This window comes from Telopea speciosissima, chromosome 11, assembly GCF_018873765.1.
Source record: "Telopea speciosissima isolate NSW1024214 ecotype Mountain lineage chromosome 11, Tspe_v1, whole genome shotgun sequence".
In the NCBI taxonomy this organism is placed as follows: domain Eukaryota; kingdom Viridiplantae; phylum Streptophyta; class Magnoliopsida; order Proteales; family Proteaceae; genus Telopea; species Telopea speciosissima.
In genome coordinates this window covers 43620371-43645720 of record NC_057926.1, presented here as the reverse complement: position 1 = coordinate 43645720, position 25350 = coordinate 43620371, and the positions used below count along the sequence as shown (strand labels likewise).

General features: G+C 40.9%; 1 protein-coding gene across 3 annotated transcripts in view; it reads left to right on the top strand.

Annotated features, from left to right (window-relative positions):
* Positions 1–587: 587 nt before the first annotated feature.
* Positions 588–25350, top strand: part of LOC122645933 (ALBINO3-like protein 2, chloroplastic) — a 45684-nt gene continuing 20921 nt past the window's right edge. For all 3 annotated transcript variants that reach the window (XM_043839349.1, XM_043839351.1, XM_043839350.1), the window contains exons 1-4: positions 588–1018; positions 1362–1468; positions 7800–7927; positions 25217–25288. In XM_043839349.1, the coding sequence (XP_043695284.1) occupies positions 609–1018; positions 1362–1468; positions 7800–7927; positions 25217–25288 (717 nt within the window). In that variant the 5' untranslated portion in view covers positions 588–608. The remainder of the gene's footprint in view (positions 1019–1361; positions 1469–7799; positions 7928–25216; positions 25289–25350) is intronic.

Below are 25350 nucleotides of genomic sequence, written 5' to 3'. Positions count from 1 at the left end.
CACTGTCGAGAAAGGTTCTCCGCTTTAGCTAGGGTTCTTGAGACCAGAGACTGGATTTTGTTGCCTGATAAAAGTGATTCCAAGTGAATCTATAGTTTTTATACCTAGGGTAGATTTAGGCGCTTCAAATCTGAGTTCACCTATTGACTTGAATAAACCAATGATTCAATTTTACTATTAAGAAATGATGATTCTGACTAATTCATGTTATTCTCATATGAATCATTTTCAAATGCAACCAAACGATTTAAAAAAAACCGGAATCACAATTCTATAGAAATACATCCTACAAATTTACGCAACCAAACACTACGAATTCCCAAGAATCAGAACTTCAGGGATTGCATCAGAGCTTTGATAGGCTGCAAAGGTACATGGGTGGTCACAACTAGAAGTCTGGATGGATAACCAAGAGGTGGCAAACTGGCTTATAAAGGGAAGTTGTAGAGTCTGGGTCAAGTTGGTCTAATATCGATCTAGTCAGCTCTAGCGCAAATTAAACAGTGGAGATCCGGTTCGTGTTACTCCAACCCGGTCGATGTACCTCCCATGTGTTTCGTACTTCTGCACGAGGCTGGAAAAGACTGCGAGTGCGCCTGTGCCAATCCATGGGAATACCGAAGCTCTGTTTCGGGCTCCGCCGATGTCGATCTCTATCTTCTTCGTTTTCATTCTCTAACTCGCTTTACCTCCAAAACCCCGGTTTTCTCTTCTCCTCTCGTTCGTATGTCTGCAATAACCACTCAATCTTCAGAGACAGAATCAATCCCAATGCGAATTCTTCACCCCCATACTGGGATCTTACCTCGTTTAGATCATTCTCGTTTACTCCGCTAACCAGTAGCTCTGTTAATGAAAGTGGTACCGATGGAGAGTTAGGAAATGAGTTGAAATCGTTGACTGAGGAATTTAGTGGTTCTGGAGTTGCGGATGGAGTGGTTGATGGTGATGAATTCTTTCCTGTTCGTGTCCTTATTTCTTTGCTTGATGGATACCATGAACTCACGGGTCTTCCTTGGTACCGACTCGTTTGCTTAATCTGTAATTTTTGAAAATTCTCTGAAGAAAGCACAGTAATTTTTTTCGAAATTTCCTCTGAAGAAACCATTATTTCTTCGTGCTTTGTTGTTTGACTATGCAAATTAAATTGATTGCTGTAATGGTTTATGATTCATGATTTTTTTTTTTGGTTTTTACATTTCTAAGAAAAAATCAGTTAAAACATCTGTAGCAGTTAATGTGTTTTTATTTTTGTGGACTTTCCTTGAATTTCTATGTAATTTATTAATCAATAAGAGGAGAACAGTACTATATTGTTAAAGGTTGCTTAATATTTCCTGATAGTTTTGACGGCACTATAGGTGGGTGATAATTGCGTCCTCTACCTTGGCCCTTAGACTGGCAATTCTCCCTGTGCTTATTGTGCAACTTAGGAAGATGAAGAAGATCTCAGAGTTATTTCCTAAAAGTGAGTAACATTTTGAATATTAGCTCTTTCTTTATCATTCCATTTTCCTACTTTGCTGTCCGTTAATTCATTGGAATATAAACTTAGTGTTGTCCAGTTTCCCGCTCCCTGGATTTCTCTGTAACTTTCTTCGTTATTGATTGATAAGTTAAGCAATTAAATTTCAATATGTAGACTGGTTTTCCCCAGCCAAATTGAAACATAGAGTTGAGGAACAACAAGAGTACTTGAGAAGAAATAAGGGGGTAGCAACTAGGGCACCGCTTGATAACCTTACCAGGTGTTTCTGTTATGGAAATGTGCTGGGAAACACCAAATCATTTTTTTGTTTTCCAGCACAGTTTTTTTCATTTTCTTTGCTGAGAAACTGTTTTTTACCCGCTTGGTAAACCTGTTCTGGAAACGTTTCCAGAAGACAATTGGAACACCATTGGTGCTTGATTAAATCTGTTTCTGGGAACATGTAATGTGACCAATTTTAATAATATTTGTCTTGAATAATGTACTTTAGATAATAAAGGTTAAAATAAACATTGTAATTAAAATATCTTCCCTATTTGATATTAATTACGATAATACCATTTATTTGTCAATTATACCCAAAAAAAGACTTGTAAAATCCTTTTCTTACCAACCTTAACATAAAATTAAAATATCTCATTAACATAACCAAAGTAAGTATAAAAATATGTCAAATTTTAAAGATGCCATTAAAATTGGGTTCTTGTGTGGATTAGTAGCATAACTGACTATGCTATGAACAGTTGAATAAAGAAGGCCTTGGTGGACTCGAACCACCATCCTCTTGGAACATGCTCATGTTCCAAGTGCTCTACCAATTTGAGCTAAAGACCCATCAAGTAGTACTTTATCAGTGGAGCCACTAAAGTCATGCTTATCTACAACTTAGACCGGTGAATGTCAAAAATGGATTCACACCATTCAAAACCAGACCAAAATGACTGTTTGACACCCCTATGTAACAGCAGGGTTCCCTGACCACCTTGAGCAATCAGAGATTACTTTCATAGATAATAGCAGAGCTGAATGTTGAGCCGGATTAGCAAAACCAGACCCAGGATGGGTAGCCTCTAATTGGTGCAAAAAACCTAACAGTCTCCTCCATAGCTACTACCCTTTCAAGCTATTGTGGACTCTCTTTTTCACTGCTCCCATTATCTACAAAGCCAAAAGAATAAAGAGAAGGAAAGGCAATAACTAAGGGAGGGGATGGGGGTGTGTGTGTGTGTATGGGGACAGCAAGCATGCAATGCATGCTTGGTCAGTTGGTCTGGTGGAGGTGGGGAAATATGGGAAATGGGAGGGCGCCTGATTTAAAAACACAATGTTTCCTATGCATACTACAATGGTAGGTTCACATCTTTAGAAGTGTGGGTAATGTCATCCAATGTAAAACTATCTCAAGAGCAGGAAACCCAACACAAATCATCTTCTTCCCTTCCCTTTGGGATCATAGCATCTAAGTCAGCTATAATCTCGAAATGACTGATGCCCTATTTGGGTGGTTGACTCATGACTATGCTGGCTTTAATGGCTCACATGCTAGAAGACTAGAATACATGTGTAAGGATGGAACATGTAAAGCCAGACCTCAATTACCACCACACAATAAGATAGATATATTCCTCCCTCAAGCCAGATAAAACACAGCACACCAGTTCCATATTCTCAATTAAAGAGCATTTCTCAATATGACACACATGCAATGCTATCCATCAAAGAGTATCCCTGAAGCACAGTTTGACAAAGGAAGACAAGAGAAACAGGGAGAGCGCAGGGAGGGAATAATGAAAAGTTTCAAGAATCCCAGGCCAAAAACAGGGAGTGCCTTGCCTAAGCAAGAAGGGGGGACATTCCTGAGGACAAGTCTCAAGAATCCCAGACCACATCAAACTGCTGGCTGTCTATTTTTTCCCCCACAATTTTCATATAAGAAATTAGACTGGATTTTAAACACTTGATATCAGCCATTGTGAAATGCTGCAATTTAGGTAAATTGCAGAGAAGAGTGGACTGGAGAGAGATGAGACAGCCAGCTTTTTTTTCTGTTATGTCGTGAGATTCATCAAAAATTGGTAAGCTTGAATTTCTTAGATTCTTCCCCTTTTATTTTTATCTCTCCTTCTCTCCTTAATGGCTTCAGCTTGAAAAGTTTCATAAAAAACAAATGATTAGGCAAACCCTCATCTAAAACAGAACGATAGTTCTCAAAACAGAGCTATCGGGACAGGTCACAGAAGAAGAAGCTTCAACAACTTTCGTCCTTAATATTTAATCAGGAGAAGAAAAATCCAATAGAAGCTTCACAAATTATGAAAATTCGCCAAAATCATGATCAGTTCCATTTGCAATCACATTCAAACAGAAAAACCCAAAATTTTAAAACCCAAATAGATATCATCAAGTCGGCAAAAACCCATCCTAGGAAAGAACATCAGTCTTAATTCCAACAAGTTTTCACAACACAGAAGAGCTTTAAAACATGAAAAATATCAAAAGCAGACCTGTTTGCCCATCTTTACAACTACGTAAGGATCGCTGCTGCTGACAGCACGGATTTCCAGGAGATTTGAACCACTGGGGTACTGAAAATCATGGGAATCCAACTAGGAGATCTTTGCTGGATAATCTACTCAGGCGTCTGCAAGAGATGAAAATGCAGCAGAGGTCTTTGTAGTCGAGTTTCGATTTCTCAATTACCATCTCCAAAATTCTTCTCCAGATTACGTCCGACAAAACTGACATTTTTTTTTCCTTTTTAAGCTCCAAGAGGAAATGGAGAAGGAAAAGAATGATCCCGCTCGAGTGACACTGAAATAGGGCAGAGCGATGGAGGATACACACAGATCTGAACTCGTTGGAGGTTCCTGCCGCTTTGACGATGGCAGCAGCAACTCGAATCGATGGCCTGAAGCTTCGACAATGGCAGCAGCAACTGGAATCGCCATTAGGGTTGTCTTCTCAGAGCTCTTGAGGAGGACGAGGGCTTTGTGTCAAATGAAAATGAAAAGCAAAATTTGAAGACTTGTTGAAATTATCGGGCACACGTTTGGTCGATTTGTGCTGAGCAATGACAGAACATGTTGGACATGTTCTGTCAAAAGTCTTCTGGGGAGCAGAAATTTTGATTTATCCACCAGAGAACAATTTCTATGGAACAATGTTTATCAAGCACTTTTTAGGTGTTTTTCTGTTTCTCAGAATAAAAAAACACCAGAAACAGTTTCTGGTAAGGTTATCAAGCGGTGCCTAGAGAACTAAAGGAACAACTAAAGCACATAGATAAACAGATCTGAAACTGGCGAAGAATGCTGAAAATAATAATTGGGTGCTGCAGAAAGCAGAATAAGACCTTGACTTGAAGATCAAGAACTGCAGATATTCTATTGATTAGAATCAACAAAATGCAAATGCAGGTCAAAATTAAGCTTTCAATAACGTAAGACAAAAACAATATTTCAGATCTGGGATAAAAGCAGAGATAGAAGTAAAATAATAACAGAAATAGCTAGGAATAGCAGCACAGCAACAACATGGATCTTATCTCCTCCAGTTCCCTGCCCGGTCCAGTTCCCCAATTCCTCTAACAAGGGGGGCTGGAATGACCACCCTACCCCTGCCCGGGTGGGGTCCACCACCCCCTATTAGAGGAACCGGGAAACTGGGCTGGGCAGGGAACTGGAGGGGATAATTTTCCGTAACAACATAGAGTTATAGTACCCCGGCTGTAGCATGTAGGGAGGACTCTCTCTCAACTCTCAATTCAAAATAATCAAAAAAGTAATGCACAGAATATATGTCAGTACTACTCCAAATAGTACTTTGATCTGACACTTGCATCCTGCTTTTGCTCAACAAACTACTCTGAGTAAAAGCTTTCTTCATACCACTAGGACTTGTCTTCCCTTTTCCAAAACATACTCAAACAACCCTACTTTTTTTAAATTTAAAAAATTAATAATTAAATCCCTTATCTCTTAAAATTGATCCCGTACTTGATTTTTTATAGTGATAAAAGAATCCCATGTCTTAAACTTATTGAAAATCGAATCCTGAATTATGAACAGCTGGAACGATGTAGGAGATGCTCTTGCATCACTTTATTTCAGTTTTATATGCCTTCATCTAGTCAAACAAACAAATTATTTACTATGTCCCTAGACGCTGAAATCTTCAAGTTTGATGTCCCGCGCCCTAGAGAAGGATAATGAGACCATACATTACCTTAGTATGCCCACTCTGTTCTTTCTAATGAATCAATGCACCCACAATGGCATTTCTGTTGACTCTAAGGACTTTTTATTATCCAATCTTTGCTCTGAAATAAGGAGAAATGATGTAGGTGAAGAAGAAAAAAGAAGAGAAGAACAGCCTACAGTGGGCCTGGGTTGTTCTTGGACCAGTTGTTGGGCCAACTTGACCCAAACCAGATCCTACGGTTTGGTTTTCTGGTCCAGCTAACCAGCCAAGTCGTGGGGATTTATTAGAAGACTGTTGACTAATAAATTCCTGAATTTCAGGAGGGAAAATGTCAGGCCAATGCAGTTTGCATGGGAGATCTTCTTGTGGGGCCAACTGTTTGAGGTTGTAATATTTTGTGGATCAGATTCCTATATTTTAGCATCTTATTTTGTCTTATATTTAGTGATATCTTTGTAGTTAAGATATTGTAATCAGGCAGGACGCTTGCTAACTATACTGTGAGAAGCAGAGCTGCAGTGAGATGCTGGGGTGGTTAGTGAGAAGGGGATTGATTGGTTGCTAACTGGGTTTGATCTATTGGTATATAAATATCTTGCAGATGCACTGTTTTTGAGAAATCTTAATCTGTTTTGTTACCCCCAGTTCAGCAACTGCTGGCCCTTGGATTGAGATGAAACTTGGGTGAGTTATTCTCGTCCTAGGGGAGTACTTCGACCAGGATGTGGTCTTGACCAGGTCTGTTGATTGGGTGTTATTACTGTTCCTAGATTTAGGAACTAAAAGTTTCTATTTTCTAAGATTACCCCATGGTACCTAATCTATCCAATGGATTAGTGTCAACTTCGGGTATTATATTTTATTGTTTGAAAGGCCTACTCAACCCGATTTGTGTCCAAATATGATTGGTAGATTGATGTTGTCGGTTCCTCATAATTCTGGTCTATTTGGGGTGACATGTGGTCCTGACTATGGGAGAATGCTGAACATATTATTAAGCTGAGTTTGAATCCATTATTTTGGTATCATAGCCATGGCCGAGGGCAACCCTAGTACCCCAAACCGGACCCTTGATTCTAATGCACAAGTGATTTAAATGTTGAAGCAGTTGACTGAATGAATGACTAGGATAGTCTGAAATTATTGATTCTATACGTACATATTTTGCACCATCTTAGATTTATATTACCACAAAGAAGGTGAATTACTTTGCTGGACAGATGGACCCATGCCTATTCCTTGATTGGTTAGATTCTCTAAAGGAATATTTTTACTGGTACAACTTGACAGAGGAGCAGAAGCTTAGATTTGTTTATTTGCGATTCACTGGTCATGCTAAAGAATGGTAGAGAATCCATGAAGAGAGGCTCAGAGTTAGAAGACGAGATCAAGGATTTGGGAATAGATGAAGCACGAATTGAAGAACAAGTACCGACCATCATATATCCAAAGAAAACTTCCCCTTTGACAAGATTGCAACCAAAAGGAATTTAAAGCTGAAGAGAACTTGAAAGTTGAAACATCCGTCTATATAGTTCAGTTCACAAGTTGGAGATAGTTGGTAGTCTGGCACTAGTGATGTTAAGGCGAAGGCTGAACTCAAATTTACACTACCAAGGGAAATTGAGAGAGCACCAGTCAAAGAAAAGGAGCCTGAAGTTGAGGATAAAGCTAAAGTGATCACAACGAACTATGATGATAAAGAAGAGACAGTGCTTGAAGCTTCGCTGTGATGATTTTCATGTCCATATTTGATCAATAGGTGATAGGTCGCATCTTTCATTGTAATTGACCTTGTCTTCTTAGTGCATCCATTTGCCTTGTAACTTTCTATGCACGAAAATTTGGTATTTGGTTAATTTTTAGTATTTTGGACTAACTATTAATATTTTACCATGAGTTGTTCTTGTAAACTTCTTGATGTTGTAATTTTCTTTGATATATGTTGATTTTAATTCACTTTTTAAATTACTTCAAGTGTACAGAGAAGCTATATTTTTGTCGACCTTTTCGATAATGATAATACCGATGAATTCCTAGTCAGTGTAATTCAACAATATCGTTCAAGAACAGATAATCATTTTCTGACTAACATTTTTATCCCTTAAAGTGCCGCCTCCTCTGCCACCACCTTTCTCAGGAAAGAGTTACATAGAACAGTATTTGCTTTTTCGGAAGGAAAAACGAGCAATCGGGTGCCCCTCGTTTTTATGGTCCTTTGCAACCTTTGCTGTTCAGGTAATGTTCTTTCTTGCTCTATTGAAGGATTTTGAGCATTTTCTTTTGGTTATTAATTTTGATCAATTGAATCCAAGGAATATGTTTTTTCAAGAATCAATGTAACGACCTGAACCCAGATAGGGTAAAAGGCACTGCCCTTATGGGCGCTGATCAAATGATCCTAAACATAATCAAATATTTACCACAACTGTCACACACATACATCATACACAGTGGAAGATTTACAGAACATAGTTGGGTTATATACTTATACCATTGATAGACAATTAAAAATCAACTAGTGGCAGTTTCATATACACGACAGTGTGCTTCAAAAGTTATTACATTACAAGTGTTACTGTTATCTCAAAATATCAAAACAACTATAAGGTTCTCAAGCCCTATCTCTAAGGTTAGAGCACCCTAGGCACTCACAACCCACTATATCCGAAGCTGTACATGTGTACCCTCCAGTCCCATCATCTGTAAAATCAACAACATAAAGGGGTGATCTAAACGCCCAGTGAGATGAACATGCTACATTACATATCAGTATACATACACATTAACATTAATAATGAACATAAGATTTAGGGAAAATTACACTGCCACCCCCTGAGGTTTGTACTAAATACAGAGTGACCCCCTGTGTTTCTAAATTATACAGCCGCACTCCCTGAGTTCTCACTCCGTCAGTTAAGTGTTACGGTTTTGGTTAAATTTGCCCTCAAATGACTAATATACCCCTTTCAGTGTGTGAGCTTACCATTTTGCCCATAGGTCAGATTTCACTAATGACATTAACCCACCCACCCTAACCTTAACCTGAGTTATCTCTCCTCTCTCACTCCTACCTCTCTCTCTACTGCAACTCTGGGATGGAAGAAGTGCATCCTATTCTTGTCGATGGGAATGTGGTTCAGAAAGAACATCCTGCAGGGTACAAGCAAGGGTTTGAGGGAGGAAACAACAGAAATGAGGTTTGAGAAGTCATTATCTCACTATCGAATCTAAAGAGAACCGAATTAACACAGAATTGAAAAAATGAATCAGGATCGAGGATAGAAGAACAAAGAAAGAAAAATATAAATTCAATTTACTGACATTCGATAGGCAATTGGAGGAAAGGAGACAGCAAGCGTAGAGGATTTAGTGGACGATGTATGTAGACTTGACTTCGAGATCGAGAGAGATAGTGAAGAATCTGGGGGCAGTGGAAGGTGAAGCTTAGGGCCCGAGAATCTGTCACATGGAGACATGACGACATGGGGGAAGGGGGAGAGATGGAGTGTGGGAAGGGGAAACATGAATGCAAGCTGCAGAAGCTCGGGCCTCTGGAGGGCAGCGTCTTTGAAGACTTGAAAGCCAAGTCGTAGATTTTAGATGATGAGTAGATCTCTCTCTCTCTCTCCTGTGAAGTTAAAAGGGGATTCGGTATTAGCAGCATAAAATATGTTTTGTTTTCTATGGAGGGTTAGAGGGTCTTCAGGCTTTGGCTTATGAAGTAACAAACAAACAAACAAACTACGATTTTCGAAAACAAAAGTCAAAATCACTCTTCTGAGAAAGTAATAAACTTCTGAATTTTTCCATCCTTCTCTAAAGAAAGGTGATACCCATCACTTGGTCTCGCTCACCTTCACCACCTACGGTTCTCTCCTTCCCCTTGACCAACCTTCATCCGATCATTATCAGAACAAAACCCTGACCCTAGAATCAGAAACCCACGAAAACCCATCTCCTGATTCAGTCATCAACGCTTGGGAACTCATGGCTGGCCTTGACGACCTCGATTTCTCCTCCAAGCCCAACTTTGTTTCCTTCCTTGACCGATCTTACTCTATCCGCCATGATTGCTCATCCTCTAAGAAACCCCCAATTCAGAGGTTTTTATCGAAGGCGTGAGTGATTGCAGCGAGAGGAGAGGAGGTCGTCGTCACCATTGCCGTCACAGAGGAGAGGAGCGGTGAAGGGCCGGCAGTGAGGGAGTTCCGCCACGCTGGTTGCCGTCGTCTCCGAGAGTTGCAGTAGAGAGAGAGAGGTAGGGGTGAGAGGGGAGACATAACTCAGGTTAAGTTAGGGTGGATGGGTTAATGCCATTAGTTAAATCTGACCTATGGGCAAAATGGTAAGCTCACACCCTAAAAGGGGTACATTAGTCATTTGAGGGCAAACTTAACCAAAACCGTAACACTTAACTGACGGAGTGAGAACTCAGGGGGTGTGGCTGTATAATTTAGAAACACAGGGGGTCGCTCTGTATTTCGTACAAACCTCAGGGGGTGGCAGTGTACTTTTCCCTAAGATTTATTGTTTGGTTAAGTCAAGCCATTTAAGTGAACTATCGACTATGCAAATATGAGTGAGGTTAGCTAGGCTTCGCATCATAGTCTACTCATGTATCCCATTAGGGGTCTCAAAAAAGCCCGGCCAGCCCGAGCCCGCCTTAACCTGTCCTGAGCCCGGGTAAGGCCTGGGCCGGGCCTGGGTTGATGCCTCGGGCTTAGCCGGACCCAGCCCAGCCCGACCCTTCCCCTCATTTGATTGTTTCATTCATTCATAAAGCACTAACCCCTATGCCGTCTCTAATTATTAAAACTCGAACGAGCATAAATCCTCTCTCTCTGTCTCTCTGTGTTTGTGTGTGAGGAAGAATGTGATACACTGTGGCGTCTCTAATTATCAAAACTCGAACGAGTACAATTCATTTCATGAGGGCCTCTTCTCCTCAGTGGTCACAACAGAAGGGGATGGTCCGGTGACTCCTCATCCTCTACCCTTTAGGTTGTCGTTGCGAGTAATCACTAAGGCTAAAGGATCTGGGCCATCGTCGTCGACTCGTCCTCCGGTTTGATGCTCCGGTGATATTTTTTTTCCTTGGCTCCTTTGGGTTCGGGGAAGGGGAATGGCTAAAAATTTTGGATGCTGTGATGGAGAATGGAGATACTCCAAGGATGAGGTCAGACTTACAAGATTTTTTTTTTTTAAATTTTCATTTTAATGGTTCAAGAATGCTACCATGTGAGTTCCTTTCTTGTACAATTTCTGTGGTTTGGGAGAATAAGGATTTGGGTTTTACAACCTGGAATCGGACATGGGATCAACCTCCATTGGTTTCGAGGTCAAATGTCTAGAGTCTAATAAAACCCATGAATTCCTTTCTTGTATAGTGTTATCGAGATTATTGTGAATCTCGGTATTAGCACTATTGCTAATATCGAGATGGGTGACGGGTAGATTAGGTATGTTTTTGTTATTTATTTTTACGTTCTGTTCCTATTATGCCCTTAGAGGTATATTTAATAAGGTTTAGAGGGGAAGACACACACAACGTGTGATTCCCTAGTTGCACATCTTCTTCCCCTCTCTCTCTCTCTCTCGGCTTCCTCTGTTTTTCTTCTCTTTTTCTTCTATTGATTAACATGGTATCAGAGCTATAGGCACTGTTACAGCTCTCTACAATTATTCTCGTCTCTTCTATCAAGGCATCTATCGATATTGAAGAGGTGATTTCAGTTTAGAGACTTGCGGCTTCTTATTACTTTCGTTTGAAGGGGTGCAGCACCCTATGCTGCGTTTTTTTTGGACTGATTCGAGACTAGTTCATGATTTAAGATAAGAACTAGGTCTCTCTTTATGTGTTTTGGGGATTTATGGAGTGAAGATTGCGCTTGAATTGGAGGAGAATCTGTCGGCAGCATCTTGCCAGGGTTTTGAGTTCGACTTTTCCCAGGGAGATTAATCGAATTTTTGGTGGAGCTTTTGGACCCTGTTTTTGTGTTTGCTGGATTTTTTGGGAGGTACTACAACACTTATTTTCTGATCTGATTCTTCTTTTGAGATCGAAGTTTTCTTCTCCCTGGAGCATCATTGACCTTGTTAGTTTGAATTTTTTGAACCAATTCTTGAGAGTGTTGAAATATCTAAAGCTTGCTGGATTTATTGGGAGCTATTGAAGGGCAGATTTTTAGTTGGTTGGTTCAGATTTGGTTGGACTCGATTGTCAGGGCTCTCTGGCAGAATTTTTGGGCAAACCTTTTTTTTTGGGGCAGAATTTTTGTGCCGTCTTACTCCATTCATTGGCTGTGAATTATAGGTGATACATCGAAGACTATGATGACTGAGGTTTTCTCTTCCTCCACCAATCGTATTACTGAAAAGAAATTGGAAGGGATCACCAACTTTCAACAATGGAAGAAAATTGTTAAGTTGGTTTTAACGGGCCGTGATCAGCAGCATCACTTATTTAAGACTAAACCTGATGATGACCCCTTATGGGATACTGTTGATGCTAGAATCTTGGGACAGATGCTGAATTCTATGGAACATCAGATTGTCGATTTAGTGACACATATTGATACTATTAAGGAGTTGTGGGAGTACCTTAATGTTTTGTACTCTGAACAAAACAATCTTTTCCGCATTTATGAGTTGTCCTAGGAGTTCTATAGGGTTGATTGAAAGGGTCGTCCTTTGACCCAGTACTTTGCTGATTTTAAAAGGATGTATGAGGAGCTTAATTCACTTCTTTCCATTACTTCTAATGTGGAAGAAATGCGTGACAAGTCCTCACTTGCCCCGAACCATTAGGAACACTCTGAGTACCCAAGGTAGGTGGTTTACTAGAAAGAGTCCCACCACCACGACCACGACCAGCACCACTATTACCATTACCACCAGTACAAGCCTCACCATTGGGCCCACGGTTCTGGGGAAAAGAAGCCAAGGCTGAATTATCAACAGTAGTAGTAGTCTCACGGGAGACACGTAGAACCCTGGAAAAAGTCTCAAATAATGTGGCTACCTTGTCACCACCAAGAATTTGGGAACGGACTGAATCGAACTCCTTCCCAAGTCCTCCTAAGAATCCCATAACAGCAAGCTGCTCCCGCTGACTTTGCATTTCATCTCAAGAAGTACGACATCATCTTCATTTAGTATTATAAACTAGTTCACCAATATACTTCAATTAGCATTTAACATTTAAGCATCTCGTATTCTTTATTTCTTAGCATCATAACCTCATACGTTTACTCGCCTCACGATCATTTTTGATGCATGAACACTTCACATGACATACATACTGTTGTACTTATCATCAATAACATGTTTCACACGTCACACATTGTTTTGATGCATGAACACTTCACATAACATACATACTGTTATACTTATCATCAATAACATGTTTCACACATCACACATTGTTCCATACATCACACACTAATATATATTAATAAACATCAAACATTAACCATGTTTTCCCTCACATCATTCAATCGATGCATATAACATTATACATTACATAATCTCACATTTAATCCCTTTGATAACTATAAAACCAGCTGTCCAGTACCTTTATTCAAGAACACTTGTATAGAAATAGCATCACATTTAGTAGGGTTTCATAGGAAATCTATGCCTATTATACTTTTACTCACAAGACCGAATCAAAAAATACTTTAAATCAGCTTCAAAGGTCTACCGATTGACCTCCACCACAGGGTCAATACTTCCAGAACTTACAGTGGTCTGCCGGTGGAAACCTGTCGACCAGCAGTGCAACCGGCACTATCCTGTCGACTAGATTTATGTGCCGGTCGACCGGCATCTGGATTTGTGCCCAGATCTAAAAAACAGAGTTCTTCCTCTGTTCTTGTAGCCCTTAAATTGGATTTTAACCCTTCATCCATTCTTTTTAGTTCTATCACAGCTCTCATCAGAGCTCAATTTCATATACACTAAATAATTCAACATCCATTTTATTACACTCTCAATTCAACAGCCATCGACAATCCTCAATCTCTTCTTCTCTCTAACCTAGCAGAAAACTCAGCAGAGCAAGCCAGGAACACAGAAATATTTCCATCATATGGACCCAGGCTGACTTAGGATAATAACTAATTAATCCCAATCCATTATAACACCTAGAGTAATTTAGGATTTCACTAATCTAACTTAACTAAACTAAACCCTGCCTAATGATCTAATTAGCCTTTACTTACCATATACTAACTGATGCAGCACCATGTGCCCACACCCGAAGGAAGAAGAATAAGAAGAAGAAGCAGCCCTGAAATTAGGGCTTAGCTTGGGAACCGTAGCTTAGGTTTGCATTTTAGTACTTTCCATACTTAGTTTTATTTCAGCTTATTTGTAAACTTAAATTGAACCGGTTCAAACCATGGTTCAATTTGAGTGATTTAATTAAGTGTCTTTTATTTTAAGTTATTAGGGACCAAGGTTTTAAGTCTCGGTTTCGCCAGGCCACAAAACCGAGATCTCGGCGAGATCATGTATTTTTTTCCTGAACTCGATGGTCGGTTTCGGTGGCCATATGGCCAAGATAGGGGCTGAAACTTGACATTCTCCGTATTTTAGGCCTTCTAAACACAGTGAAACCCTTAGTTTTTACAAATTCAAACCCAAAATGTTACTTTGACTACGGACCCTAAGTTGGTAGTCTACAAGTTTAGATCATGTTTGTATGAAAAATATAGTTTTTGAGATGAATAGTTACCTTAGGTTCTTGAGATGCAGTTTGGAGGAGATTAGCAGCTTCAATCTTTAATGAATCAAGCTTTGATGAGGTGTTGGAGGTGTGATTTGCCAAAAGAAATGAAAAAAATGACCCAAAGATGGAGTTCCCCCTTCACAGAGGCGAGACAGGCGAGAGCGAGTCGAGATCTTGTCAAGTTATGGTGTATTATGAGCATTCTGGTTCTACCGAGTCGAACCAAAACGAGAAATAGCTCGAGATCTCGGCGTCGAGCGAGATAATGGCGTATTTGTGTATCGCATGGCATTTCGTCTCGAGATCCTACGAGATCGAGTTAAAAGCGAGATCCTACGAGATCGAGTTAAAAGCGAGATCTTGTCGAGATCTTGAACTATGTTAGGGACAAATAGGTCTTTTTATCTTTATGTTTTAAGTTGTTTTATTAGGTTCCAGCCCTTCCACGATTTAAGTGAGGGAAGTGTTTAGATTGTATTAGGATTTGGCTATTAGCCTTTTATTATAAATATTAAATCGTGGGAGGCTCCCCCACAGTTTATGAATTAAAAAAAAAGAGACTTGTGTTGCCGCCATTGTTGCTGCTGCTGCTCCTTGGAGTGTTGCATCCTTGTGGTTCTATCAAGGTGGAAAGGGTAGGTGGATTTCCTACGACTCCTTGCGCCGTGATGGCCGGGAGGATCCCTAAGTTTGAAGGTGGTTCTATCCTTCTAAGTTTTCAGCTGCTGCCATTGAAGTACCTGCAATTCCAGTAAGTGATTTAGTATTTCAGTCATTCCCTTCATCTCCTAATCCTCTACAGCCTGCCCTACAGCCCCCTTTTTATTTTGTTTGAATTCCCCCAAAACCCTAGATCTTCTTAACTCCATCCAGCCTTCATCCTTCATCAGATTCAGCCCAAATTCAGACCACAGTTCCCTCTCCACACCCATTACACTCGACCTTAAGCTCTGCCCCATTCCCCCACTCAAACCCTAATCCACATCATCTCTGTAAAACCCCGAAAGCCCCAAATTCCTGTATAGACCTAACCAACCATCAAAACCCCACCAAACCTTGGCCGAATTCTCTCCTCTACCCTTAGAAAACTCGACCTAAAGCCTTCCCCATATTCCAAGTCTAAACCCTAATTTCACCTAATTTTCTATTTTCCAAAACCCGAAACCCTAACCCCAAATTTCTAAATTTTAATTTTTTATTTAATCATCAAACCTATATTATTAGCTTCCCCTAGATCTGCCTTTTAAAACCATATAAGACTTACCTTCATTACCCTACCCCAGCCCTAGAAATTGACCTAAAACCCTAATTCTGCCCATTCGAACCAGCAACCCCTTGAGATCCTGTTGCTTGGCCTCTAGTAGTATCCTTCTCCTATCTAGAGCTACATTACTAACCTTGGTCAAAGCCCTTCAAACAACCTCCAGCTTGTTGTGCTATGTGGCTGATCCCACATTAAACAACTGCCAACTCATGCTCCCTCTTAGCACCTTGTGGCAGTCCACCTCATGCTTCAGCCACCACATGCTTTCTCTAAGCATCTTGTGGTAGTCCTTATCATGCCACCACCTCCTTCTCCTTGTGGCTGCCACATATTAGCCACCTCCTCCTAGGCATGCACATGGTGTCTCTAAAGGCCACCTCCTCAAAACCATGTGGCTGTGACTCCATTTGCCACCTCCACCTAGCTAGCCATATGGTTGCCACCACTATGGCACTACCTTGGCCCATGCACATGGTGGTTAAGCCATGTTGCAACACATGCCACCCATAAGACCCCATTAGGACTAATTAAGCCTGACTAATGTGGGTATCTAATTAATCATGCTAACCATTAAACTTGCAACCACATGCTTCACTATTCACATAATTACATTAATTCAAATGAATCTTATTAAGTCATTATAAATACCTATATAAACATCATTAAAACTGTATTATAATAAATAACAATAAAATAATCCAACCTATATTGTTTATAGTAAATATTGCTACACACTAAACAATAAAAAAATACTCCAAACAACAATTATAATACTATTAAACATTTCCAAAGAAATTAAAATAATGAAAAATATTCCAAATTAATATTAAACATTAAGAATGAGAATGCAGGGCATTACAATCAAGACATGATATTTGGTTCAACTCTGATGTAGAATCTTTGTATTTACAACTCTGTCTCTCTTTAACAGTTGTTTTTTTTTAACGGTGTGACTTTGGCGAGACTAGAGAGAACGGTGACCCCTCGCTCGTTCTCAATCTCTTGTTCTCACCTCAGGCAGATAAATCGAGACCGTCTTTGGACATGGTTTTTAAGTAGGTTCGGTTTGGTGACTTCATTCCAGATTTGTATGTGGTATCCCAATCGGTCTGGAACCCTACTCCTTGGAGGTGGCTTTAGATTCTCCTAGTGGGAGCTCTTAAGCTTGCTCTGTCTTTGAAGATTTAACATATCTGTTGTGCTTTTCAGGCCATCTGTGTTCTCTTTGTCGTTGACGTTGGGGCAAGGTTCGAAAACTCGGGTCTCAGTGCCAACTCGGACCCTTGAAAAACCGAGTCGAGTCGAGATCTCGGCGAGATCTCGCCGAGTTGTTGCACTTTTTTTTTTCTCGACTCGAAGCCTCATCTCGGTGGGTTTTAGACCTAGTTTGGGTCTGAAACTTGGTAATCAACTTATTTTATGCCATTTAAACACAATGGCACTATCAGATTTTGCAAAAACTAAGTCTAAATAGGAGTTTCAGTTAGTAGGAAAGCGGACGCACACTTACTTATGCTAGAAACCGGACGCAACACAGACAAACACACTTATTTATGCCTAATATCATTTAAGTAAATGATATTGCATTTACTTAAGATATTATTCATAAATAAGCAAATACCCCCCTATTTGAATCCAATAAAAATAATTAAAAAATAAAATTCTAAAAGAAAAAAAAGTCAACCCCCCAGTTCAAGAACAAAAACTAGATTTTCGACGGTAGGTGCAATTTTCAAACTTTCTAACGCAATCGATTTTGACAAAGATTCGCACAGAATTAATTTGACCGTACATAACTCTTTCAATATAAATCAGATTTTAGCAATCTTGGACTTGTTGGAAAGCTTTGTTTTGAAAGCTTTCCAACAAGTCCAAGATTGCTAAAATCTGATTTATATTGAAAGAGTTATGTACCGTCAAACTTAATTCGATGTCTGCAATGTTGTCCCAAATCGCTCCGAATTGAAATAATTTTTTGGACATCAAAACAAATGAATATTTTTCCGCACTTTTGGTTTTTAGCAATGTTTTACCATAATAAGATTTATGGAATTTTTAGATTTGAGAAAAACCCCAAGATTAGAAAGTTGAAAATTGCACCTACCACCGAAAATCCAGTTTTTGTTCTTGAACTAGGGGGTTGACTTTTTTCCTTTTGGAATTTGATTTTTAACTATTTTTATTGGATTCAAATAGGGGGGTATTTTCTTATTTATGAATAATATCTTAAGTAAATGAAAAAATGATATTAGGCATAAATAAGTGTCTGTCTTGGTTCCTGGCATAGATCCCGGGCATAGATAGGTGTCTGTATACCAAGAATTTCCAGCAAGATCTCGAGATTTGGCACATATGTAAAGGACCTAGATGGGCATTTTCCTATGTCAAACCGAGAAACTCGGAGATCTCGCCGAGAAAATGCACTTTTAAAATTCGTATGTGATCTCGACTCGAGATTTTGAAAAACCGAGAAACTCGGGGAGATCTCGGCGAGATCTCGCGGTTCTCGAACCTTGCGTTGGGGTGGAACCTGATTTTCAAGCAGGTACTTCCAGTGAGCCTGGGAGTGGTGAGTTGCAGGTCCCTAATCTCTCTCTACCTCCCGACTTCTCCACTAATTAGTTATTGCCCAACCTCAACCCCTAATATCTCTCTACCTCCAACCCCAACCCCTAATTTTTCTATCCCCCTTTTTCGAACCCCTTCTCAGTCCCTTCTCGCCTACCACTCCCACCGCAGTTGTTGTAACAAAAAAAAAAAAAAAAAAAAAAACCAACAACCACTATTTTTTCTCCGCTTCCCCGACCACTCTCTCCTTAATCCCAACCCTTTTTTCGAACCTCTTCCCTATCCCTCTTATCGATGGAGATCTGTGAGTATGAGTCTGAGTCCGAGTCCCACCACCTGAGGACATGGACCAGTCATCTTCCTCCTTATCAGCATTGCCACTTGTACGCTAGAATGATATGGGTTACGCTTCCCGTGCGTGTACCTGGCCCTCTTCAGCCATGAACTCATCCACATCAATACCCATCTCAACGGCTATCATGGGGTAAAGTCTACCTGCAGCCCGATCCAACATCGGCTCACCTCTATCCCTCACCTAATCGACAATAGGATCTTCATCGTCTAAATCCACTTGGAAAATATCAGCGAGATCAATAGTGTCCCTGCTACCCTCTTGTCCCCATGCGTATATGTTGCATCTTCAGCCTCAAATTGTAGTGCACATACACCAAGTCAGATAGACGTTAGGAACCCAATCAGTTTCGCTTCTTAGAGTGGATGAGCGAAAACGTACTCTAGTTTCGTTCAAAGCCGGATGCGGAACATATCTGGGAGAGGACCTTGATTGCTATTTTCCATAAATTCTCTGTCGTACTTCCATGCAACACCCACCATTCAGCTACATTACAACAAAAAAGACATGTTATTTACATTTCACAAGTTTCAATACGTATGTAATTTAAAGAATAAAATATTGAATTGACTAATTGAGTAATGAGTACCATTTCGACCGAAACATTGTATTTTTTCATTCAAACTCCCATTTTGTTTTGGCTTGACCGAAATTTTGAGATTTCGACGAGATTTCGTCGAGCTTTTGAACTATGGGGATGCCCCAGTAAGGAGGAGTGATATCATGGTGCACTCCGTATGTGGAATGGGGAGGTTTTTGGCAATATTCATCAGAAAGTTAGGGATGCCGAGGATGCTGCTAGTAGGGCGAAGATGGGTTATGACCACCTTGCTTGCTCTGTTTCCATGGGGGCCCTTGTGAAGGCCAGGAAAATGTTGGAGGGGGTGCTGCTGCAGGAGGAAATTTTCTGGAGGCAGAAGTCCAGGGTTACATGGTTAAAGGAGGGGAACTGGAATACTAAAACTTTTCACTCTATGGTTAATGTCAGAAGACGGCTAGGCGGTGTTCCTAAAATTAAAGCGGGTGATGGCTCGTGGATCTTTGACCATTAGGTGGTGCTAGCGGCGGTGGTGAGTCATTTCTCGGATATTTTCGCCACTCAAGGGTGTTTGGTGGATGAGGACCTGCTGGCTCACATTCCTCAGTTGGTGACGGAGGAAGACAACTCCTCTTTGTTGATTCCACCCTCTTCGGAGGAGGTGAAGGGAGGCTGTTTTCGCCTTGTCAAGTAACAATGCTCCGGGTCCTGATGGTTTCTCTGGGCATTTTTTCACAGCTTGCTGGGAGGTAGTTGGTGGTTATGTCTGGGCAATTGTTAAGGATTTTTTTGAAGGGGTAGTCTTCCAAGAAGCTTCACCTCCGCCAATCTTGTGCTTATTCCTAAAAAGGACAATCCTGAGGTAATGTTTGATTTTCGGCCCGTTAGCCTCTGTAATTTTTCTTACAAAATTATTGCCAAGATTTTTGTTTCTAGATTGGATGTGTTTCTCCCTTCCTTGGTAGCCGAAGAGAAGGGAGCTTTTGTCCAGGGCAGGTGTATCCATGATAATATCTCCATTGTCCAAGAGATCGACCCAGGATTTGAACAGGAAGGTCCGCAGAGGCAATATGATTCTTAAATTGGATATGGCAAAGGCATATGACAGATTGGAGTGGAAGTTCCTTTTTTTGGTGCTCTCTATATTTGGGTTTGCTGATGCTTGGATTGGCTTAATCAGGAAAACTATAGAAAATTGCTGGTTTTCTATAGTGTTGGGAGGCTCAGCTTCGGGTTTCTTCAAGTCTACCAGGGGCTTGAGACAAGGGGATCCCTTATCTCCCGCACTTTTCATATTGGCGGAGGAGGTTCTTAGCAGGGGGCTTAAAAATCTGTTTGCTGAGGGGTGGGCATCTTATTTCCTGCTTCCCCACGAGGGTGTCCTGGAATCTCCCATTGCCTGTTTGCAGATGACACCATTATTTTTACCAGGGGTTTGAAGAACTCACTGAAGCAAATCTTGGGCTTTATTAGCAGGAATGAAAGCTTTTCGGGGCAGCTGGTGAATAGGCAATAGAGTTGTTTTGTGTTGGGTAAAAAGACCTCGGTGGCTAGGGCTTGAATAGTGGGGACCGTCATAGGGTTTGTGAGAAAGGAGTTGCCGATAACTTATTTTGGAGCCCCTCTCTATGCTGGAAGGCTTAAAGTTTGTTTCTTTGATGACCTGGTTGGAAGAATAAGAAACAAGGTGGTGGGTTGGAAAGGAAAGCTCTTGTTTGCTAGGGGACGTATGACACTGTTGAAACACGTTCTTGCCTTTATTCCCATTCATGTTCTTGCATCTTTGGAGCCGCCAAAGGCTGTCCTTAGGAGGATCAATGGCTTTTTTGCTGACTTTCTGTGGGGGAGTTCAAAGTGGGGAAAGCAAAGGCACTGGGTGAGTTGGCAGAAGGTCTGTAGGCCACTGGAAGAAGTGGGGTTGGGGTTAGGCTGTTGGAGGATTTCGGTCTCTCTCTAAGGCTCAAGGGTTTGTGGAGGATCCTTGCTGGTCACTCGCTATGGAGTACCTTTTTCAGGGCTAAAGCTTTTAAAGGCAATAATGTTGCTTTGGCAAGGTCGAGTGGGCTAGAATCGAAATCTTGGAGGAATGCCTTGGCATTTAAAGATTTCATGCTCGATAGGTCGCGGTGGCTAATTGGCGCTGGGAGTGTTTCTTTTATGGCTTGATAACTGGGTGGGGGGTTGGTCCTTTGATTGATTATGTGGACAACGCCCTTCAGGTTGATATGACTTTGCGTGTTAAGGAGGTTGTCAATGAGGATGGCACTTGGAGGCAGGACTTGTTGAATCGGATTGACTCGGCTGGGGTCAGGCAAAGCGTCCTTCAGGGTGGTTGTGTTCTTTCAGATAAGGATGATGTTTTAGTGTGGACTGTAACTAGTGATGGTTGCTTCACTGCTAAATTGGTCTGGAATGAAGTGTGGTGCGGTTCACCAGAGGTAGGCTACGCTAAATGGATCTGGAACCAGTCTCTGCCCACGAAGGTAGCTTTCTTTACATAGCAGCTCCATAATGGGAAATTCCCCACAGATGACTCTTCAACGGCGGTAGGCATTCCTCTGGCTTCTAAGTGCAATTGTTGCGGGAGTCCTAAGAGGGAGACCACTGATCATTGCCTCATTGCTAGAGGCACTGCGGCGAAGGTTTGGAGATTTTTTTCACGTGCCTTTGATATTGATTTTTTGCCATATCAGGACGTCAGAAGTCGTATTTTTCTTTGGCATGGATCGGCGGGTTGTAACAGTCTTAAGTGCTTACATTACAGGCCTATTACCTTCCTTAATTATTTGGGAGCTTTGGAAGGAGAGGAATAATAGAAGACATGGGGAAAGTAGGTGTCCTGCATGTGCTATTATTGAATGCTTAAAGCTCTAGGTGAGGGGCCTTCCGTACCCTCCAAGATTGGGAGGGCATCTTTCCCTAGGGATGGCTTAATTCTGCAGTTTTTGGGTCTTACGGCCCCTCTGGCCCGGCTGAAACATCCTATCCCTGTTTATTGGTGCCCGCCTTTCGTCTCGGTGAAGGTTAATGGGGATGGTGCTTGTAGAGGCAACCCTGGGGTTGGTGGGGGTGGAGGGGTCATCAGGGACAAGGAGGGTTTTGTTTTAGCAGCCTTATCAATTTTCTATGGTGATTGCACAAATTCATTGACAGAGTTGAGGGCGTTGAGAGATGGTTTGAAGTTGTGCCTTGATTTGGGTTTTGCTGATTTTGTGATTAATTCTCTCTGCTTCCACTATTAGAATGGTTAATCTTAAGAGGTGTAATCTCTGGAAGGGATGGTATTGTTTTCAGGAAGTTATGGCCTTAATTTCTTCTACTCAGGCTATGGTTACCTTTGCTTATAGGGAGAGTAACAGGGCGGCTGATTGGATGGTCAACCTAGCTTGTGATTCTGGTTCCTCCATCAATTACCAAGTTGGCAGCCAGGTGCCTGGGGATTTGCAGCGTATTCTGTGGGAAGACATGGCTGGTTTGCCAGTTCTAAGGAAGTAGATTTTATCTTGCTCGTTTTCTTATGTTTGTATGGGTCGGGTTCAAAGTTAAGGTGAGAGTTTTGCTCCTATGGGTTAGGGTAAGGTGGTACGTTCCCCCCCCTTTGTATTCTTTTATTCATTGATTGGATTTTAATAATATTCTAGTGGCTGGCCCGGGTCCCAAGTAATATTCGGGTTTAAAAAAAAAAGAGGAGTGATATGATCCCGATTGAAGGAGCTAAAAGAGATAGGGGCAGGCCTAAAATGACCATAGGAGAAGTTGTGACTTGTGAGGAAGGACATGCATAGTCTAGGTCTTGTTCCAAGTATGACATCGGTAGAGCCTATTGGAGGGCAAGGATCCATGTAGCAGACCCCACTTAGCTGAGATTCTCCTGACTTGTTGGGCTGTGCCTCTTTCCTCTTACTTTCATTTTTTTTTATTTCCCGTATTTCAGTTGGCATTTTTCATTTCGCATCTCATTTTTTTAGTCTTCTTTTCTCATCCCTACCTTGTTTTGTTTGGATCCATGTAGCCAACCCCATTAAGTTGGAATAAGGCTGAGTTTGTTGTTGTTGTGGTTAGAAGCAGAAGAGGAAGAAAAAAGGGGGTAAAGAGGTGGATGGTTAGATGTAGAAATGATTCCCTGCTCTCTCCCTTTTTTCTTCCTCTCAACTTACTCTCTCTCCACCCTTCTACCAGTCTACTGACCTGATTGACCGAGCCTATCTTATGGTACTGTCACTGACTGGGCATGTGGAGCTGGTGGAATGCAAATTTTACTGAAGTTGGTTGGTAAAACTGTTAGACACTTACTATGTTACACGGACACTAAAGAATTGGAGCACACATACTCCAGAAATGTGTGGACTAAAATTGTAGACGAACATAGGCGTGTCCATGATAATAAGTTAGAACATCTAAGAGCAAGAAAGTGTATTTGAAATAACATCCATCCTACCTAACATAATAAGCTATAGCCACCAATAAACAATTTTAACAAAGTGATGTAGATCCAAGCCTCCATGAGCTGAAGAAACCCCCCTGATCATAGGGTTTTAGTAGGAGCCTTAGTATAGTTTATTTCAGTTCTATACATAGTTTTTTTTAGCGGCCTTAAGGACTTAATCCTATTGGCTGAGATTGTTTTAATCTTATTGGTTCTTAGGGAATCTGTTATTTCAAGTGTTTTAAAGTTGTTTTAAGTTACTAGGGACAATTAGGTCTTTTTATGTCTTTTAATTGTTTTAAGTTACTTAAGTATACCTCTCCACGATTTTGGAAGAGAGAATAGAGTTGTAATAGATCTAGGAATGAGGCCCTTGGCCTATTATTTATAATAAAACGTGGGAGGCTCCCCCACACAATTTAGATTTGAAAATTTCATTTGTTATTGCTACTGCCCCGACTGCTGCTGCTGCTGGCTCTTTGAGAGGAATCCTTGTGGGTCATATCAAGGAAGCCTTGTGAGTAATATAAAGGTTGAAGGGCTGGTGGACTCCAGTGACTCCTTGCATCTTGTAGATCGGGAGGTTCCTCCACAGGCTGATTCCACTTGCTGTTTTCAGATCCCTGCAAAACAAGTAAGCCATTTATTTTTCCTGCAACTACCCTGCTGTTTCTCATCTTCTAACCTAGACCTACACTCTTCCAATCGATCCCCATAAACCCTAATTGCTCTAAATTCTGTTCAGCCTTATCCATCCATTCAAATCCATTCAAACTTCAACCACAGCACCCTCTCATCCCTTCTTCCATTCGACCTAGCCTGCTGTCCCATCCTAGCACCCTAAACCCTAACTGACATTGTCTCTGTGAAACCCGAAAAAACCCTAACATTAGCCGAGGCCTAACCACCCATCAAAATCTGATCTTTTTATTTTCATCTCACTCCCCACATTGCCATTAGCACTCGACTAGCTCACTTTCCCCAGATTCCATCTCTAAACCCTAGATTCTAAAAACACCCAATTTTTACATGTCCTTTAACCCGAAACCCTAGATTTCCAACTTCATCCAAATCAAATCAAACTTACATTAATAGACTTCTAGAAACCTGCACATCATTACTAAATAAAACCCTAGCTCAGAACCCTAACCCTAACCCTAATTTCTGCCCTAGTTTACCTATTCTGTCCCAATCGGCCAGCATAGTTAAAATTCCTGATTTACCTGGTTCCTAGTAGGATCCTATCTTATCTAGTACTACATTACAAAGACGATACAAATAACTTAGATGATACATACCACGAATTAATACCTTTGATAGCTCATGGAATATTAATTTTGCGATATTATCTTAAATGATCCAATATTTTAACACAAACTGTTGTCCATAATCCTATTTTCTTGCAGCTAATTGAATTCATCACCTTTGCTCTGTGTCATATTCTTTTACAGATCAATGAAACATGGGAAACTTTCTTGGTGTGTTGAATGGAACCTTTTTACTCATGTCCTGCCTCGAGGCCTATACAAGAGATGAAACATAACAATATTAACACTATGCACTTGTATGCATTATGAAAATTTGCTTGATGCTCTGGTTTTGTTGATGGCTTGGAAATAATGTTCTGTTATTTTTCTCTTTGCAGGTGCCATGCTTTCTCTTGGGGATGGCAAGTATACGGAAGATGTCATTGGACCATCACCCTGGGTTTGATACTGTAAGTCAGTAGCAAGTGTTTCTGCTTGTAAGCTCATATAACTCTTAGAACCTCGGAGTTTG